Below are 18,875 nucleotides of genomic sequence, written 5' to 3'. Positions count from 1 at the left end.
AGTAATTTGATGTGTAAAATTATTTGCTCAGTAACAAATGATTGGGGGGGGGCACAAATTTGGCCTTTGCCCCCGGATGCAAAACATCCTCACTATGCCTCTGATTTCTGAGAACTACATGGTATTCATGGGAACTGCTGCTTTGTGTGTGTGCTAATGCACAACTCAGCTGCGTAGTGCAGCTGCCATTTATAGGTCACATTTACTGGTACTCTAACTTGGCTTCATTTCAGCTTACTTTAGAAATGTGGATCCTCATGATTCACTGTACCAACTTCTGTAAGAAGTCTTCAAACAGGATACTGGGATAGAAGAACTTTGGTCTGACCCAGTTTGGCTGTTCTTATGTTCTTGCATATGGAAGCAGCCGTACAAAGTGTTATCATAGAATCATAGTACACGAGAACTAGAAGGGACCTTGAAAAAGCATCGAGTCAAGTCCCCTGCCCTCATAGCAGGACCAAGTGCCATCTGGACCATCCCTGACTGGTGTCTGTCTAACCTGCTCTTCAATATCTCCAGGGATGGAGATTCCACAATCCCCCTAGGCAATTTATTCCAGTGTTTAACCACCCTGACAGTTAGAAAGTTTTTCCCAATGTCCAACCTAAACCTCCCTTGCTGCAGTTTAAGCCCATTGCTTCTTGTCCTACCATCGGAGGCCAAGGGGAACAATTTTTCTCCCTCGTCCTTGTAGCATCCATATGGTATCATGCGGGGGAAGCTGCTTCCTTTCATAAAGGCTGGCTTTGGGCACTTCAGAGTGACAGAGGTGTATATATGGTCTAGATACTGAGAAGTGCGAAGTTCAGATATTAACTCTAAGCTCTAAGCCAGGCTTAGGGGAATTTTGTCCTGGCAGGCTTGAAGAGGGTGTGGGAAGCTGAGGTAGTTGCTCTGAATCACCCAAGGAGACCTGTATACAGGGATCTCCTATGTTCAGTGCAACCAGCTTTAGAGGCAGTATTGTACGGGTAAGGCAGTGCAAAGTTAACCTAAGGTGCTGAGGAATCTGGCTGTCTTTTACTGTGGTGTTTTGAGACCCCAATGATATATTTTTCTGGGGCCAGGTCAGATACTAATGCTGTGGATTTCTGCTTCATCCAGACGATCATCAACTCCCTCTGGTTTGGGTACAAAGTGAAACAGGCTGTAGAAGAACCTCGAGTTCATGATCAGCTCTTTCCCAATATTACACAGCTGGAGCCCAACATAGACAAGGTCTGTCTTTTTCTCTGTAAGGGACTGGGGCATGGGGTCGGAGGTCTGGCATGATCCTGGTTCCGCAGGTGCTGTGGGTATATTTCATGGGAATATTTTTTCCATGTTGCATTGTGTTTCTGCTTAGAAGTTCAGCTGCAAACCAGCCCTGGACTAATGCAATGCTGTCCCTTGACCCTGGATTGTTCAAAAGCCTTTCACAATACCTTAGCCTGGGCTAGGCACAAAGTCTGTAACAACTTCAAACCCAGTACATTTTGAACAGGCTGTATCTCAATGTATCATCAATCGCTTCATGATCCTGAAGAACTGAGTATGAAGCCAAGTCAACTTTTGGCATTTGAAGGGTTGGGATGTTCGAATCAGCGGTGGCTCTAGGACAGAGCGAGCAGGGCGGCTGCTCCAGGCCCCGCGCTTCAATAGGCCCTGTGCAGATGCTACTACCTATCGGCTGTGGTGCATGAGCAAAATTGTGCTGCTCCAGGCTCTGCAATTCAATAGGCCCCGTGCCCTGGGCCCCGCAAAACTCTCATCCGCCCTTGGTTAGAATAGTTAGCCAGTTAATTGTTAAAGCTTAACCAATTAAACCATTTTAACCAGGGGTCCCGCCACATGGCCTGCTGGCCCCTTCAGCATTGACGGAGGCATGTAGTCTAGACACACCCTAAAGGTTTTTTTGAAATGAGGAGTAAATAACACTTTCTCCAAACCAATCAAGATTTTATAGACCTCTCATACTGCCTCTTCAGCCTGAAAATGAGACAATTTGAGAGTCCCCAGTCTTCTTAACATACAGAAGCTGTTCTAGACCCTTGATTGCTTTTGTTGCTCATCTCTGTACTTCTGTACCCTAATACCGTCTTTTTTGACATTGGGAGACCAGATATGCACCCAGTATCTAAGGTGTGGGTGTACCACAGATTTTTATAGCAGTATTATGATGTTTTCTGTCCTAATGGTTCTCAACATTGTTAGCTTTTTCTGACTGCTGCTGAACATGGAGCAGATGTTTTCAGACTCCAAAAATCTTTCTTGTTGTATAATTGTTCATTTAGACCTCATCATTTTATATGTAGAGTTAGGATTGTTTTCCAATGGGCATTCATTTGCCTTTATCCACATTGAATTTCATGTGGCATTTTGTTGCCCGGTCATCCACTTTTGTGAGATAATTTGTAGTTCTTTACAATCTGCCAGGGATTTAATTACCTTGAGTAGTTTTGTGTCATCTGCAAATTTTGTCACCTCACTGTTTCACTCTTTTTTCCAGATACTTTATGACTATATTGAACAATAGTGGTCCTAGAACAGCCTTTCTGAGGGACACCTCTATTTACCTCTCTCCACCTGAAAACTACTTTTTCCTGTCCTTTGTTTCCTATTTTATCTATGAGAGGACCTTCCCTCTTATCTTGTGACTCCTTACTCTACTTACAAGATTTTGGTGAGGGACTGTATGAAAGGTTTTTGGATAGTGTACTTCGACTGTATCATCCTTGTCCACATGCTCATTAACCATCCCAAAGAATTATAATGTATTGTTGACTCTCTTTCCTCAACAAATCATGTTCATCTAGGTGCCTGATTAATTCTGTTCTTTCCTATAGTTTTCAACTGATTTGCCTGGTACTGAAGTCAGGCTTACTGGTCTATCATTACAAGACTCACCTCTTTAAAAACTGGTGTCACATTAGCTATCCTCCAGCCATCCAGTACAGAAGCTGAATTAACTATTACCAGGGCTCGACAAAGAAGACAATCTACTCGCCACGGATGAATAGACTGTAACCCAGAAGAGCTGGGTTTGAGTGATCTGAGCATGTGCAGATCACTGGATGGTGTGGCTGGCAAGCCCTGACTATTAGGAGATATAGATATGATATATATCTCATAGAGGTGGAAGAGAACTTGAGAGGTCATTGAGTCCAGTCCCCTGCCCTCACAGCAGAACCAAGTACCACCCCGACAGACTTGCCCTAGATCCCTAAATGGCCCCCTCAAGGATTGAACTCACAACCCTGGGTTTAGCAGGCCAATGCTCAAACCACTGAGTTATTTCCCCTCCAGTGAGTAGCACTGCAATTTCATGAGTTCCTACAAAACTTGTGGGTAAATCCCAGCTGGCTGACCAATTTCTGTTGATCAGTTTGTTAGAAAACTTCCTCTGTTGACAATCTAAGACAGTTCCTCAGCTTTGTCTCCTAAAAAGAATAGCTTATGTGTGGGAAGCTCCTTTACATCCTCTGCAGCAAAGACTGACGCAAAAAAATTTAGTGTCTCTGCAACAGCCTTATCTTCTTTGAGTGTTCATGGAGACTTTAATCATCCAGTGGCACCACTGATTATCTAGAAGGCTTCTTCTTCTGATGTACTTCTTTTTTTTTTCTATTAGTTTTAAGTCTTTAGCTAGTTGCTCTTCAAATTCTTTTTTGGCCTGGGAAATTATACTTTTACACGTGATGTGCCAGAGTTTATGCTCCTTTTAATTTCCTTCAGTAGGATTAACTTGCATTTTTTAAAGGATGCCTCTTTGATTCTAACCATATCTGTTACTTTATTGCGGGGCTACTCATCTTTGGAAACCCCGGGGGCTCCAATGATACAGCACATGCCAAGGGCTGCAGATTAAGTGTAGTTGCATAGACATGCAAATATATATGCAATAGCTTCTTTCGCACTGGTGGACATAAATACAAAAATTAAGGCAAGACTACACAACACACAGGCCCCATTTAAGTCACTTCTGCTGATATTAGTAAAATGCAATATTTACCCAATTTTCCACCCAATTTTGCACTTTTAATGAGCAATGACAATCCAGGAATTGAACTACTTCAACTCATATCAGCCGAAGACCATTATATTGACTACTTTTTTGGTTTGGCTCCCGCCTGTGGGCTGTGTGTTGAGCCCTGCATCAACCCAAACTGCACCGTGGGCTACAAACAAACTGGCCATATAGAGTAACCCTGCTTTATTGTTTAGCTATAGTGGCACTTTTTTGGACTCTCTCTTGAAGTGTTTTTAAAAAGTTTCCATGTAGCTTGCAGGCATTTCACTTTGGGGATTATGTGTTTTTGATTTTTTGTTTCAACTTTCTGCCAGGGCTGCCAAGGGATTTAAAAAATGTATTTGTGATTAATCGCGTGATTAAAAATGTAATCACGATTAATCATGTGATTAATCACATGTGCCTCCCCTTTGAAATGCTGCAGTGACGTTTCAACGGGGCAGTGCTGCATGGAGCCTGGGATCAGCTGGGGATTCCAGCTGATCCCCCGGCTCCACTTATACTGCCCCTTTGAAGTGCTATTTTGGTGCTTTAAAGGGGCAGCACATTAGGAGCCTAGGATGAGCTGGGGACTCCAGATGATTCCCAGCTCCGCATTGCAAAGCCCCTTGTTTACTCTTCTCTCTGCATTTCAGGGCATACAAGTGGAATTAAAGAATCGGAAACATGAAACTGAGTTTAAGAATGGTTCTATCGTCCAGGCCATTGTACGGACTGATGATGGCTGGGCTGCTGCATCTGACTCCCGGAAGGGTGGTGTCCCAGCAGGCTACTGACCGGGTTCGTGCTACTCTGATGGCCTGTTTCTTTGCAGATTTAGTGACCATCTTGTGTTTGGGGAAAGGGAGGGGAGAACTTGATCAGTGCAACTCAGGGACTGTCACAGAAAGGAGAACTTGCCTGTGGTTCTGCTAATGGACCGGAATAGATGTTCTTGGAGAAAGGGGCACATTGCTGAGAAGTGCCTTACAACAGATCAGCCCACATCTGCCAGAAATATACAGTGCTTACCTAAAGAGTCTAGACCCTCCTCTTGCTCTCTTCCCATACCCACTGACCAGGGCCTAAGTGCACAGTACTTGGACAGTCCAAAGCACCAGCACCAGCAAGTGTTGGTTTATTTTTCAGTTTTATCCAGCCAGTTGCTGGCCTTGTCTTTTCCCTAGTTGCGACCTGATTCCCATGAGAAATGTCTGATGGAGTGTGAAGGGGGATGTAAGGTGTTGACCTTTGTAAGCTAAGCTGTCCAGCTACAGTCTAAATATGATTGAGAGAACCCTTCTCCTCAAATACACTTGTTGGGTTTTTTTAAACAAAATATTGCTTTGCTTCTCATTTCAGAAGTTTTTTAGGGATGACTGGGTAGCTGAAGATGTGATGGTGACAGTGTCTTCTGTGTTAAGTTTTTAAATATATAAAAAGCAATCCAGGAATGAAAGAGGCTGCCTGTTCCACTTCTTCATTTTCTCTCTCAATTTCTGTTGAAAACAAAACTTACCTTTTGAAAAAGGCTTAGATTTTTGCAGTTACCAACATGTAATTTCTTAAATGTTTTGGGCTGAAAACTTGCATTTTCAAATTCTTTTTTTTTTTCATTAAATGTCATTTGAATTCATTTCCTGTTCCATTCTATACTGACCCTTTTGCACCAGGCAAAGGTTCTCAAGCTTTTTCCACAGTACAGCAACATTGAGCTGTCTGTGTGTTGCTTTACATTTACAGAAACTTCACTGTGACTCAGTTTGTGACAAACTGGTATGGACTTCAAAGATTTGAACTGAGTTGTGCTGATTTTGTTTAAAAAATCCAGAAACATGCACTGACAGGCTGAGTGATTGAAAGTTCCCCATGAAGGAAATGTTGATACTATTTTGGAAAGCACCTCAGCAGAGCAATGACCAACTTCTCTGACTTCTTTAGGTCTTTGTAATGACTCCATTTTTTCCCCATATATCTAATTTAAGGAGCCTGATAAAATCTGTAGCAAGAGTTAAGCTATTGCTCTTTGACAATCATTGGTAGACCTCCCACAGTTCAGTGCATGTAACAAAAAGCAGTGGTTATGGACCAAGCCACGAAAGCTCAGTGCAGGCCGTGATGTCCTTATTTCAAAAGTGCAGGTGGTCATTCATTGAATTCCTTGCTGCTATTGTAAGAAATGCCAGAACCCCCTAGGACGGCAGTGCCCCTGGTTCCGTTTGCTAAGAACTGAGCATTGGATGGGTGACACAGAACTGCATGCTACAAATTTCCAGCATGTACAAGCCTTTTGGAAAAGTAGTTTATTAAAAATATAACTTTGTAAAACAAACGTCCATTGGAAACAAACGCCTCTGCTCCCACTGTTACATAAAAGTCCATGGAATGGCAGAGAGACAGATAAATTGCCTCCTTCCCATGGCATCACTTGGAGGTGGGAGGGGAGGAAGAGGGAGGAAGCAAACGGAAGAGACTGGGGACTGGAGATGAGGAATGCTGAGGGCAGGTATGAGGTATGATACAATAACAAAAATATTGCTTGCCTACTTTCAGCCCATTCCTTATTTTTATATACACTAAGCAGCTTTCAATCCGCCACAAGTAATGATAGCTCTAGTGCTACTTCTGTTCAGTCTATTTGCCTAGTATTTTATGGTTCTAAGAGATAGTTCCACTAGAGTACATTTAGTAGGCCTGAGCATAAAGAATTGGATTCTTCTTTGCACATGCTGCTGTGGGTCTATGTATTTACCCCATAATTTAGCATGGCAACTAACTGTGCTACAATGGCGTAGTCAGTCTGCTTGCAATACAGGTCATTAGATTGCTAAATTGCAGCAGACCTTAAAGCACCAGACTGTAACACAGATGTAGGTGAAATTAAAGCCATGCCAAAAAGCAGGGTCCCTATCATTCTATGTGAATGCTAGCAAAGCAAGAACATACTGCGACCCATCACATTCTGTCACATTTACTACTGCTTCAGGCAGTAATTTAAAACATAAGCGCCATGCCAGGAAAACACATGCTTTATGTACTAGTCACGTGGTAAGTTCCAGACAGACCATCAACTTCCTGTAGCTTGTGCAATCATATTTCTGTACGAGCAAACAATATGATGCAGTTGTAGCCTCTCATGGAGGCAATAAAGACATTTTTTGGTGTATTTTCTAAAGGAAAAATGCTTTCTGGAGCAAGTTTCATTTTCAATAGCTGTAAAATGCATCTAAAAGCTGACTTTGTGTCTCCAAGTCAGCAAGTTTCTAAGTGACTAACGTTTCAGTTACATGATCATGGCTTATAGGAAGAACAGGCAGGCAGGAAGCCAGCAATCTGGTTACATTTGATATACAATATTTTTTAAAGGTGTGTGCTTAGCCATTGGTAACAAAAAGATAATAATCAGAAGGCTCTGTAAAGACATTTTAAGCATGAGTTTTAAAAAAGTGATGGGAGAAGAGTTTTTAAAAAGAGAATGGAGTAAAAATACTAAGGTCTGACATGAATGCATTTGCATTTCTTCATATATGTTAACATAATAGGGATCTATTAGTGCAAAAAAAAAAGGCACTATAAGTCTGTTAAAGGCAAAGTTTTCAATAAGTCTTTGAAAAGCGTATCATAGTCTCAAATTCCTGCATGCCACCAACGGTCCCTGTACATGTAAGTGACTGCAGGTCAGCACATAGAATGTTTGGTCCTATGAATTTTTTCAAGCCCTTTAAAATGATCAATGTACAAATATAAGCACAGTGGCTGCATGGCCAATCACATTTATGGCAGGGATGAGGTATAGTTAACCCCCAAGGCCACTTGTGACTCAGGGGAGCACTATGCTGCTCCCCTGCTACAGAAGTATTAGCTCTTTGGCATAAGAGCTAATATTACACTTGTCTCTCTCATTCTCTGGACTATGTGGCTCACCCACACTAGTTAATCAGAGGCAACTATTTTTTGTGAAGCACATTTCTTCCTGCAGAGAGACATGAAATAGCCACAGAACACAGAGTATGACTCTAGAACAGCACCCTTATGTGAAAGGCTCCTCTCTGACCCCATTTCATTTTCTTTCCATGTCAAATCATCCAGGGGCCTGTTCTCTGCTTTAGTGCAGAACAAGGATGAGCAAGGCAATTTAGTGAAGGCTTGGATGGGGAGGTGTGACCCTGTAAGACAACCTGTAACAACACGTCTTCTGAAGGCAAAAAGAATTCACATTGTCTGTGCTACTACAAAGTCACAGTTTACACCGGCTCCCTTTTAGGCAGGGCCTAAAAAAGATTAAGCGCTGCTAGGGAAGTCGCCCACGTTCCAATAGTAGCTGAGTTCCCCAGCAGTCACCAAATCACGTTTGTGCTCATTCTACCATCAAGTGACAGGGTGGCAAGAGCTAGACAAAATGTTGTTAGAGTCACTCCTTTCTTGTGCATCCATGCAAAGCTGTCACTTGCAGCTCTGCTGTGCAACACGGTGATGCTGGGAACACATCAGAGGAAAGAAAGAAGTCAGTCATTGCTTCCTATTGCACAGGAACGGTGGGACCAGAAGCCACGTTGACACCTGGCAAGGGATTGATTGGGAGGTTCCAAAGCTAGAAAGAAAGCAGTCCTGCTTTGAGTAACTGTAGAGGCTGGGGAAGGTACAGTCAGATCCCTGAGCACAGCTCCCACTGGTACTGGGCCTGGTTCCCTGTTTCAAATTCCCACTGCTTGGTTAATGCCTTGTTTCTGGATTCATATTCTTAATAGCTGCTCTGTTTGCAAAATATATTTCTATATATCACACAAGTGCTGCTCCTTTGTCCTCTGGGCCCTGCTACCAAATTAAAAGGAGGCTATGAGTCTAGCCAAGACTAGCACTTGTAACAACATGAAGGTAGCTTGCTGTATATTGGCTGGTCAGTTGTTACTATGAGTCTTGTCCACACATTCTTCTAAGAGGCTTTAAGATGCCTGGTACAGGAGATGTGAGTGGTGCTTCTAGGCCAGCTGGTGCTCTGACCCCAATAACTTCACACTCTTTTTGGCTGGAATAAAGTGCTTGTTACAGCACTTGTTCTTAATATCCAGATGACTTTCCAATCTTCCTTTTGTCAGAATAAGCAAAGATGCATCCGCCTTCTTTGGAAACCCCCTGCACCACATTCAGCATAAGCATTTTCTCTTCACGGTGTCCTCTCTTCAGAAGTCCCCCCTTCACAACCTGAAAGGGGAAGAGTGGGAGAAAAATGAACGCTGTCTTTCCAGGGCCACTGTTGTCTGTTGCATCTGGATTTATTCGTCCAGGGGCTGGAAACAGCGGTTGTGCAGCTGGACCAGGGACTGGGTTTAACTAAAAGGGACACCCCCTGGAAGTGAGACGCCTCCTAGCATTTGGGATGGCAAGAAAAAAAAGCAGCCTCCGCTTCCTGCCAGTGATATTTGTAACCAGCACAAAGGACAGGAAACAAGTGCAGGGTGAGCCCACTGAAGCTGCTCACCTCATCAAACATTTTCTCAAAATGGAGAATGTTGTTCATGGCAGCATGGAGAATGGGCGTTGAGATGGCATGCTCCAGGTCGTAGCCAAACCAGAGTTTGTTCATGATTGCCTGCAGGGGAACAAACTCAGCAGTTAGTGACAGGTGTGGCACTGGCCCATGTTCTGCCTGACACCCGTGCAAACCCAGAGAAACTCCTTGGAAGTCCTTAGGTTGCCACCTACTTGTGCGGCGATGTAAAGTTTGAAATAACACCAGACTCTACGTCTACATCTACACTACATGATTCTTGAGCAAGAAGCCTTTTGTGCGAGAGTTTTTCCATAAAAACGTCTTGCGCAAGAGTACATCCACACGTCAAAGCACATTGCAAAAGCCATCTGCTTTTGCGCAAAAGAGTGTCCACACTACCAGGAACACTCTTGAGCAAGAAAGCTCTGATGGCCATTCCCAGAATGGCCATCAGAGTACCTGTGCTTTTTCCCATAGGGGTGTCTTGCGCAATAGCTGTAGCACTAAAAGCAGTTATGGCTCAGAAAAGGAGGTTTACCTACGGTGGAAAAAGCCCTCTGTTCTGCTGTTTAACTGCTCATTTAATTGCGCTAGAGCTCATTTGAGTGTGGACACTCCCCAAGTTTTTGCGCAAAAACCTTGTAGTGTAGACGTAACCTACTGGTTTACACCAGTTATTCCAGCAGAATTCAGCTTAGATTTGTTTCCTTCCCGTTTCCTCTTCCCCTTCCTGTCTTACTGTCTCACAGTTCCCAAGGAAACTGCACTCCTGACTCCTTTGTTACAATACTGAGTCCTCAAGTGACAAGCACAAATCTGGCATATGTAATGCAAACGTTCATGCAAATTCCCAATGACACACATGGGGCCAACAGGGATTGGAGAGAGCTAGCTAATGCGTGTTGTTAGACTCGCAGTGTGGGCAAGAGACTTTGTCACAGCAAGATATGTTGGAACCCCACAATGAGTTTTCTAGCCATCACCTCTCCTGGGGCAGGAATGCACAAGCCTCTCCCCTCATGCCAGAGATTTATGCTACAATTCACCTGCCAGCAAGGACAGCTCACTAGCGACTCGCCAACTTTCACAAAGCAAAACAGTATTCACACCAAAAGCATTCAAGAGTAAATACATCTCCAGAAAAAAACCAGCTTATGCACACATCTGACTTATGTTGTGTCCCCCATTCTCCATGCAAAGCCTGGGGTTGATTTCTAAGAATTTCAGGGCCTCTCTTGGGACCTGGCCCTTTGGATCAAAGCCAATGTTCCCTCTAACCTTTTCAATCCATTTGTGGATTTTTTCCCATGAATGTGAAGAATAAATTTTATGCACACTGAGGCATGTGTGAATGTGCACCACCAGTAGAAACAAAGAACCTAGCTGTGGGTACTCTGCTATTCAGCTGTGTGGCATTTGAATCTCTGAGAAATGGCCATACGAGCGCACAACATACAAGGAAACATTGGAGTCTCATGTCTGTTCCAGGCTTGCCTGTCAGTGACTGTTCTCTCTAGCGCCGGGTTGGCACTATTGACCATTTTCATTGGCTACATCTTGACTGCAAGCCTCTCTGGACTACAACCAGTACTTCTGAAAAAAGCAAGCCGCTTTTTCAAAAGAGAGCATTCAGGCAGTCTGGATGCTCTCTTTCGAAAAAGCACAGTTTGCATTACATAGCACCTTTGTTCGAAAGAGCACTTTAGAAAAAAAAGCATTCTTCCTCATAAAATGAGGTTTTCCGCAGATGGAAAAAACTGCTGCATTCTTTCGATTTACTTTCAAAAGAATGCGGCTGCAGTCTAGACGTAGGGGAAGTTTTTTTCCAAAACTTTTTACAAAAGGCCACTTTTTACAAAAAAATTCTGTAGTCTAGACACACTTACAATGTCATGCCTCTTGAACTTGATCAAACTAGCATCTGCAGTCCCCCCACTCCACATGGAGGTAAGCTTTCAGTAGACTTGCTACCTACCTAGGAATTTGCATTATCTTCTAGTGGTGCAGGGAATCTTGTAACTCTCTCTTAGAGCCAGAGCACAATCTGTATCCCATGAAAACACCTCTAAAGTTGCTACCATGGCTTTGCTATTGTGCCCCTGGCTCTCAAAGAACTGGCCATAAAGGAGATGTGCATAACAAGGAAAGCAGATTATTCCCCATCTGCAATTGCTTCACGGGCCGATGAAGGCTAGACATGGCTTCCTTCAACAGACCCAGGCTATCCCAGAAACAGGTGGAGGGACAGATGCTTTCCTGCCATAAACACACAGAGGCTTTCCTGCCATAGCCCACCTCACTCGCTGGCCAGAATTTGACCTGTGCTTTTTCGGAGCACCTGTTGTCCAGCCACACATGCCTTTTTGCACAAGAACTCTTGTGCAAAAAGGCTTATTCCTCGTAGAAAGAGGAATAACTCTTGTGCAAAAAGCCCTGTCTTCTGATGAGCTGCTGTACTTTTTTTTTTTCACAAAAATGTGCATGTAGTGTGGACGCTCCGCGAGTTTTTGCACAAAATCTCTGCAGTGTAGACATAGCCTGAGAGAACACTTTGGCCTATAGACTTGGCTTCCTCCATTTCGTGTCAGAGAGGGGCCTGGTCTAGAAAAGGAGGGAGAAGAGAATGAAGGTGACGTGACATCCAGAGCTGATGGTTCTGACAGTGAAAGGGAGATTTGCCTTTTGAGCTGGCCTGAAATTGACTCTGAAATCCTGTGCCCTACCTGGAAAGCATCCTGGAGACACTTTGGTCCCAATGACATAGAGAGGAAGTGATTTTTCCCTACCCCCAACCTCTAAAGCAGGCCCACCAAGGGGGTGAAGTAAAAGGTGGAGTTGGCCCGGTGCCCAGCAATTCTAAAGGCTGATCCCCAAGCGACATGCTCTGAGCAACTGTCAGGGGTGGAATTTGGGGGCCAGTGTGGCGTGCTTCTGGTGGCACTAAGGGCTGGCTGTCCTAGCCCCGCCCCATACCCAAGAGCCCACCCCTTTCGGGAGCATGGAATTGACCCTTTTCCCTTCCCAGTGGCCTGGTGTGGCTGTTGGCCCCCTGCTCTAATGAGAGGTTGTTTTAAGGACAGGACTAGCAATCAGGTTTGGGGAAGAGGACCTGGGATGTGCAGGAGGGTGGGCACATTCCCTGTCTTCTCTGGGAGAAAGTACCGTGATGCCCATTTCATGCTCTCTACCTCCAGGAGATATGTCACTTCTTGCTTTTCAGCAAGAAAATCTGAGCCATCCCTGTGGGACCATGACAGAGCTGCCATGAAGTGAAGGACACGCCAGCTCCTAGCGATGTCAAAACCCACTGGGGCTAGTGTCCAGCCTAGGCACAAAGGCGGGTGAGCCAGCTGCACCGGAAGATGGTACTGACAGCTCCGAGGTGCGCTGCCACCCCCTCAGCCCTTCTGGCCGGTTTATGAAGGTTCTGCAATGGAGTGCAGTAACGTCAGTGCTCCTTCCGATGCCCGGGAGACGGGCTATGCGGCCACTTGCTCACCAAGGCTGTGGCGCTGATAATCAAGTCCCCTCCGGAGCCTCCAATCACCAGCTTAGCGTTCTTGTCTTTGGAGATGAGAATGGAAGGAGCCATGGCAGAGGGGGGTCTCTCTCCTAGAGAAGAGGGAGAACATGTCAGTGGCCCACCTAGCCAAAGCAGGGAAAAATCTTTTGTTCACTGTGAATCTGTCTCCGCCCTGTCCCACACAAACCCTCCCCAGTTTCCTCAGCAATTCAACTTTCCATCAGTTCTTCCAGAAATGAAAGGATTTTTTTGTGGAGGGGGGGGGGTGTTGTTTTTTTCTCCCTTGGCCAGAGGAAGCCCATCCTGCACTAGAAGAGGCTTGGAACTACAAAAAGGGTCTTGCCACCCTGCTCAGTTTTCTAAAGTACTGCGGCTTCAAAGTCTTTTGGGACCCAGTGGAACTAGACACCACTGATAGGCACAAGCAAGGCTCCTCAATAGACATGGTCAGGATACAGTCACTGGTCTGTCAGCCTTTGCCACATGAAAACGTTCCACAGGGTGACATTTATCGAAAACAATGCGTGAATAGTCCCAGACTCAAACACTTTATACAGCGCTAAAAAGTTGTACAGCTATTAATACACCGTTAGCACTATTATAAAACCATGTAAATTCTTGGTGGATACATGTCTTGGGGGGATTATTTTTTTCTCCACAACGTGAGAATTGTGAAGTCATGAGGACCCAAGAATAAGGATGGCAGCATTTATCCCCATATGACTACCAGCTATTTTCCTGAGCTCCTCTTCTCAACAGTTTGCCTGTGCTTGGAATGCCCTGGCCATTGAATGAACAAAAAGCATTTTACACACCCAGATGCTCCCCATTGGGGTTTTACCCTGCACCAGTCCAGAACAAACTCATGTCTAGTGCTGGTCAGAAAGGGTGCTCGTCCGGCGCAGGGGCACGGACGGGTTGCTCCAGACCTGAGAGCATATCCAGAGGGCTGTGAGTGCCCTTGGTATGTTCTGGCCTATTGTTTAGCTCAGGGTTGATGGCTCTCACCACGCATGATCTCGCTACTTGGCTTCTTCTTGCAAAAGTCATGGAGCTCGTTATTCAAAATGATCCCAGTGGCTGGAGAATATACCATGGAGCCAAACCTGAGTGGAGAAAAAGTACGTGTGAGATGCCACAGTCAGGAACTGTTACGCCAGATGTCACAGGCAGAACAGCAGCGAACACGGTGGGAATTACCACTGGCCATGCTGCACCATGCCGACCTAGTGCTGCCAGATACAGAAGCCAACAGACAACTCTGCTAAGCCCATATTCAGCGCGGGGGCGATTATACAACGGTGCCAGTGCTGGGATACCTTTATATTTACTGCTGTTTGGCCGTGTGGGTTGCAGAGTTCACTAGCTGTAAGGAGAGACAAGAGAGTTTCACCTTTTGTAGGGCTAAGTTTTGAAATCAGTGTCAATGGGAGTCTCAAACGCATTCTTCCACACCACTCTAGCCTCCAGGAGGACTTCCCTATGGCCCTTTTGGCTTTACGGCCTAGCCCCATTACAAGCTGATACTTGTTATTACCAATATTCCTGAGAGGGCTATGCAGGACCCAAGCATTTCGCAATCGAGGCCAAGAGCCCCTGAGGTCCAAGGTGTGTGTGTCCATATCTGTCCCCCAAGTCTGGCCCATTCCCACCTCCACACACCCCCTTGCACCTTTTCCTTTAACCCCTGTCCCCCGAAATACACGGTTTCAGGGGAGGGAGCTTGGGGGAAGGTGCAGGGCTTGAGGGCTGGGGATACATGCACCCCCCTCCACCCCGGGGACTTCAGGCCAGACTGCCAAAATGCTTAGATTGCAGATGGGCCATGAGTTTGAGGCCCCAGTTTGTAGGCTTGTCCTGGGCCAGCGGCATTACTGAGACACTTCTGTTTCCTAAGCCAGCTGCGCCCAGGCCCTTGTAAAAGAGTTGCCGGCAGCCGCTTCTTAGGGCTCCACGGGGTGGCAAAAACCGCTCAGCCAGCCTGATGTGCCCACTTGACTGCTGAGTGGGCAGGGCAGCGAGGCTGTAAGGGGGACTTCTCTTGATAGCCGGAGGCTGGCTCACTGTTCCAGCTGGGAACTACCAAACTCAGCGGCCAGGCTGCGAAGGAAACCTCCGCGTAAGACTGTCCTGTGGGTAGCTGCATATCCCTGCCCCGGCCTTGCCTGTCTCTGGGAAATGGAAACACCGGGGCATGGCATTGCTCATTGCCAACGTGGACCACAGAGAGGTGGGCGAGTTTCGGTGTAGACTTGGGCCAGCTGGTCGGGGAGCTGACAGCCTGTGTGGGCCCCAGGGCAAGGCGCGTGTGTGTGAGGGGGCAGCCGCACAATCCCAGAAGGGGCGGAGCCTTGGCCAGAAAGGGGCGGAGCCTTGGCCAGAAAGGGGCGGAGCCTTGGCCAGAAAGGGCGGGACTAGGGCCGCCAGCCCTCAGAACCGCGCGGTGCACGCAGTGACATAAAAGGCCCAGGGTCTGGCAGCTGCTGCCAGTGGCCGGGAGTCCTGGGCCCCTTTGAATCCCTGGGCCCCGGGGCCCTTTGAATCGTGGGGCACTGCCGCCTTTAGCCCCTCCCCCCTCCCGTGCGCCTGCATCTGCTCCCCTCCCTACCCCCTCCCAGAGTGCTGGCACCAGCATGTGCCGGCAACCTGGGAAAACGGGGGGGAGGGGAGACAGGTGAGACCTGCCATTTCCCCCGAATCATAAGATGGGCGCTGCCCGTGCTTGGAGGCTCCCATGGCCCCCGGGGCCCGCTCAGAAGAGAGTCCAGTTGCACACCCGCCGGGTGACCAAATCGCCAGGGGCTGGCCACTTACGGCTGGTTGATGGTGCTGGTGACTGACACGGCGCTGCCATCCTCAGCCAGGACGGAGACGTGGGCAGTGCCGTGGCTCGTGAAGCCTGGCTGTGAGAGATTGTAAAAGCTGACTGGGTGGTCACCTCTGTCGTCTATCTGCTTCCTGACCTGGTCAGCAAAGGAGCTGGACAGCAGTTCCTGAATCTTCCCCTAGGAATAATGCCGACAGCAGTGAGAGGAGAGCACGGGGGGTGGGGAGATGCAGCTGCAAGCTGAGGAGTCCTGTCTAGCAGCATGACCAACACTTCCACGGCTCGCTGGGCTCTTAAAAGACACTGAGGGGCAAATCAGAGCTAAACAGCAGCTGGGAACGCTGGGATCCAGGACTGGGGGCTGTAACCCAGTGGTCCCCAGCCAGTCCAGCGGGATCCACCAGTAGATCTTGGAGCTTCTGACTGTCCAGCTTGGCCAAGAGGCTGTCAAGTGTGGGCACTTCAGCTGCCCTTCCCCCCCACTGCTGCGCACCTCCTGCCCTTTGCCTTAGAGCTGCCCTTAACCCTGGGGAGCCTCCTGCTTTCTGTGCAGGGCAGGCGAGGGAGAGGAGCGGGCTGATGTCAAGGTGCCCCCTCCCACTCTGTATCCTATCTCTACAGAACAGAGTGGGGGGACTTGGGATGGAGTTTGCTGGCTGCTTTGGGGAGTGGTGCCTTAGCCCCACTGCACCACCCAGGAGCCACCTGAAGTAAACAGGGTCCAGCTGGAGCCCACATCCTGAAACCCTACCCCAGTCATGAGGCCCCTCCTGCACCACAAACCCCTGCACTAGCCCCAAGCACCCCCTGCATCCAAACACGCTTCCAGAGCCTGCACCTAGAACCCCCTCCAGCGCTCCCAACTGCCTGCCCCACGCTCTGCTCAGAGCCCCTCTCAACTACAAATCCCTTAATCTAAGACCAGATCCTGCACCCCAACCCGCTGCCCCAGCCTGGTGAAAGTGAGGGAGGATGGAGTGAGCAGGGGCAGGACCTCGGAGAAGGGGCACAGAGGAAGTGGGGCAAAGGTGTTTGGGTTGGAGGTGGATCCTGGATTGAACTTACATTCAAAAACTGATCTCGTGCTTCAAAAGGTTGGAGACCCCTGCTGTAAACAAACTTTAGGGGACTACGGGAAACTTGGCCACACCCATGAAAAGTGGACATCTGGCTCATTCAAATCATGCTGGACTACAGATGTTGCTGGACCAAAGAGTGCTGGACTGCAGAGGTTCAACCTGTACTTCTTCCCCAGTTGCAACAGGACTACGCAGAGTAAATTCCTACTGAGTATGAGTGAGCAAGGCAGAAGTAACATTGAACTCTGTGGGGTAGTGCTCTAATGAATGGAATGAGGTAGTTTGGAAGGTTTACCCTGGAGAGTGCAGTGAGTTTATTATGACAAGGAGGTTTCGCAACAGAAATAGCAATCCTGCATCAAAGCGATAGAACGGAAAAAGGGCCTCCAGGCAAACAGCTTTTTCCATTACAGTGTTACCTACCAACTATTCAATGGACATTCAGGACAAGATGTCCAAGTGGGCACACGTTCATCTTACAAGAGGTGGAGGTGCTCTGGGTTGGTGAGCTGTGAAACTGTTTGGTGTTTTGGGTACTTGAATCTTATCAGCAAGGAAATATTGGCCAGACTTTAAAACACACGGACAATTTACTGCAAATTGATTTCCTTTTCCTCCCTCCCCACCCCTGAGTCTGAATTCTAGCTGTCCCATGGTACTGCACCAGCTCACCTGCTCAGTGTCCAGTTTTGACTTTTGCCCATTGCCAAACTTCAGGGCCTCTGCTATACGGTGGTAGGTCTCGATCTTCCCTTCGGGGGACTTCATGGACTCTGGCGTGAATTTAAACTCTTTGGGGCAGGATAAACCAAAAGGATTAATGGAGGAGGGAAGACAGCCAGCAGCTGTCCATGATGAGCACTAACCCCATCCACTCATTCTGTCCCATCTGTATTCTTAATCCATTTCCTCCCGCCCAACAGGTTATGCCCCCACAGGCTGGGAGCCGGGAACAACAGAATTCTTATTCCGACTCTGAAATCTTTGTGACCTTGGGGAAGTCAGTAATCGTCTCTGCCACTGTCCTCCCAGCTGTCAGGTGGGGCTGTTTCGAGGATTAGCTGAGCTAGAGCAGTCACATGCTTTGAAGATAAGGGCCGAGGAGTATTATTACTTTGCTGCTCCTGAGCCCATGCTGCCCTTCCACGCACCAGGCTGAAATCTACCTTTCCTTCCAAAGATTACCTTTGAGGATGTTGAGGATGAAGAGGAGAATAACGCCCCCAGAAGGTAGCGGAGGGGAATATATTGTGTAACTCCCCAGAGAAATATTCAAAGGTGTTGACACTTCTGCTTGGAAGTCCTTGAGGTCTTTTAGCGTCAGGCTGCCATCTTCAAGAAAAGACAAGAGAAGTGTGTGGCTTTGGCGTGTTCACTTACTCTGTTCCTGCCTTAGGCAGAGAGCCAGATCCCCTGCCAGCCTGATGAATACTGCATCCTCCCCTCACCACCCTTATCTTTTGCCTTTCCTCTTATGTGTGTCAAACTCTGGGACAGTAAGAAACAAAAACAGCTGGCGAAACAATTGAACAGTGGCCCTGTCCCTGGTTCCTGTCTGCCCTCAGCGGGAAAGGGAAATAGCTCCTTTTGCCTGCTCTTGGAACGCCGCCTGCTGGCGCCCCCCACGGGACAACACTGCTACCCTTCCCCTAACGAAGGACCAGGTGAGCCCGCACTGAAGAGCCGGAGGGGAGCTCTCCCACTAGGGACGAAAAGGAAAAAATTCCAGTGTATTCTGCACTCCGGGGCTGCGTCTACACTGGCACCCTTTTCCGGAAATGCTTAAAACGGAACCGTTTTCCGTTATAAGTATTTCTGGAAAAAGCACGTCTACATTGGCAGGATGCTTTTCCAGAAAAGCACTTTTTCCAGAAAAGTGTCTGTGCCAATGTAGACGCGCTTTTCTGCAAAAAGTCCCAATCATTATTTTCGAGATCGGGGCTTTTTTGTGGAAAACAAATCTG

At 47.2% G+C, this 18,875-nt stretch overlaps 2 protein-coding genes across 7 annotated transcripts in view; one reads left to right on the top strand and one right to left on the bottom strand.

The window, feature by feature from the left end:
* Positions 1-6,124, top strand: part of GGT1 (gamma-glutamyltransferase 1) — a 91,255-nt gene extending 85,131 nt beyond the window's left edge. For all 5 annotated transcript variants that reach the window (XM_075897975.1, XM_075897976.1, XM_075897980.1 and 2 more), the window contains 2 exons: positions 1,108-1,221; positions 4,648-6,124. In XM_075897975.1, the coding sequence (XP_075754090.1) occupies positions 1,108-1,221; positions 4,648-4,788 (255 nt within the window). In that variant the 3' untranslated portion in view covers positions 4,789-6,124. The remainder of the gene's footprint in view (positions 1-1,107; positions 1,222-4,647) is intronic.
* Positions 6,125-6,279: 155 nt separating this feature from the next.
* The window catches only part of GGT5 (gamma-glutamyltransferase 5), a 62,392-nt gene continuing 49,796 nt past the window's right edge, over positions 6,280-18,875 (bottom strand). For both annotated transcript variants that reach the window (XM_075897981.1, XM_075897982.1), the window contains exons 6-12: positions 18,097-18,243; positions 17,584-17,702; positions 15,820-16,010; positions 14,014-14,111; positions 12,982-13,094; positions 9,471-9,581; positions 6,280-9,193 (exon numbers count right to left, since the gene is read on the bottom strand). In XM_075897981.1, coding sequence (XP_075754096.1) covers positions 9,050-9,193; positions 9,471-9,581; positions 12,982-13,094; positions 14,014-14,111; positions 15,820-16,010; positions 17,584-17,702; positions 18,097-18,243 — 923 coding nt within the window. In that variant the 3' untranslated portion in view covers positions 6,280-9,049. The remainder of the gene's footprint in view (positions 9,194-9,470; positions 9,582-12,981; positions 13,095-14,013; positions 14,112-15,819; positions 16,011-17,583; positions 17,703-18,096; positions 18,244-18,875) is intronic.

Source organism: Pelodiscus sinensis, chromosome 15 (assembly GCF_049634645.1).
Source record: "Pelodiscus sinensis isolate JC-2024 chromosome 15, ASM4963464v1, whole genome shotgun sequence".
Taxonomy (NCBI): Eukaryota; Metazoa; Chordata; order Testudines; family Trionychidae; genus Pelodiscus; species Pelodiscus sinensis.
This window is presented reverse-complemented; position numbering and strand designations above follow the sequence as displayed.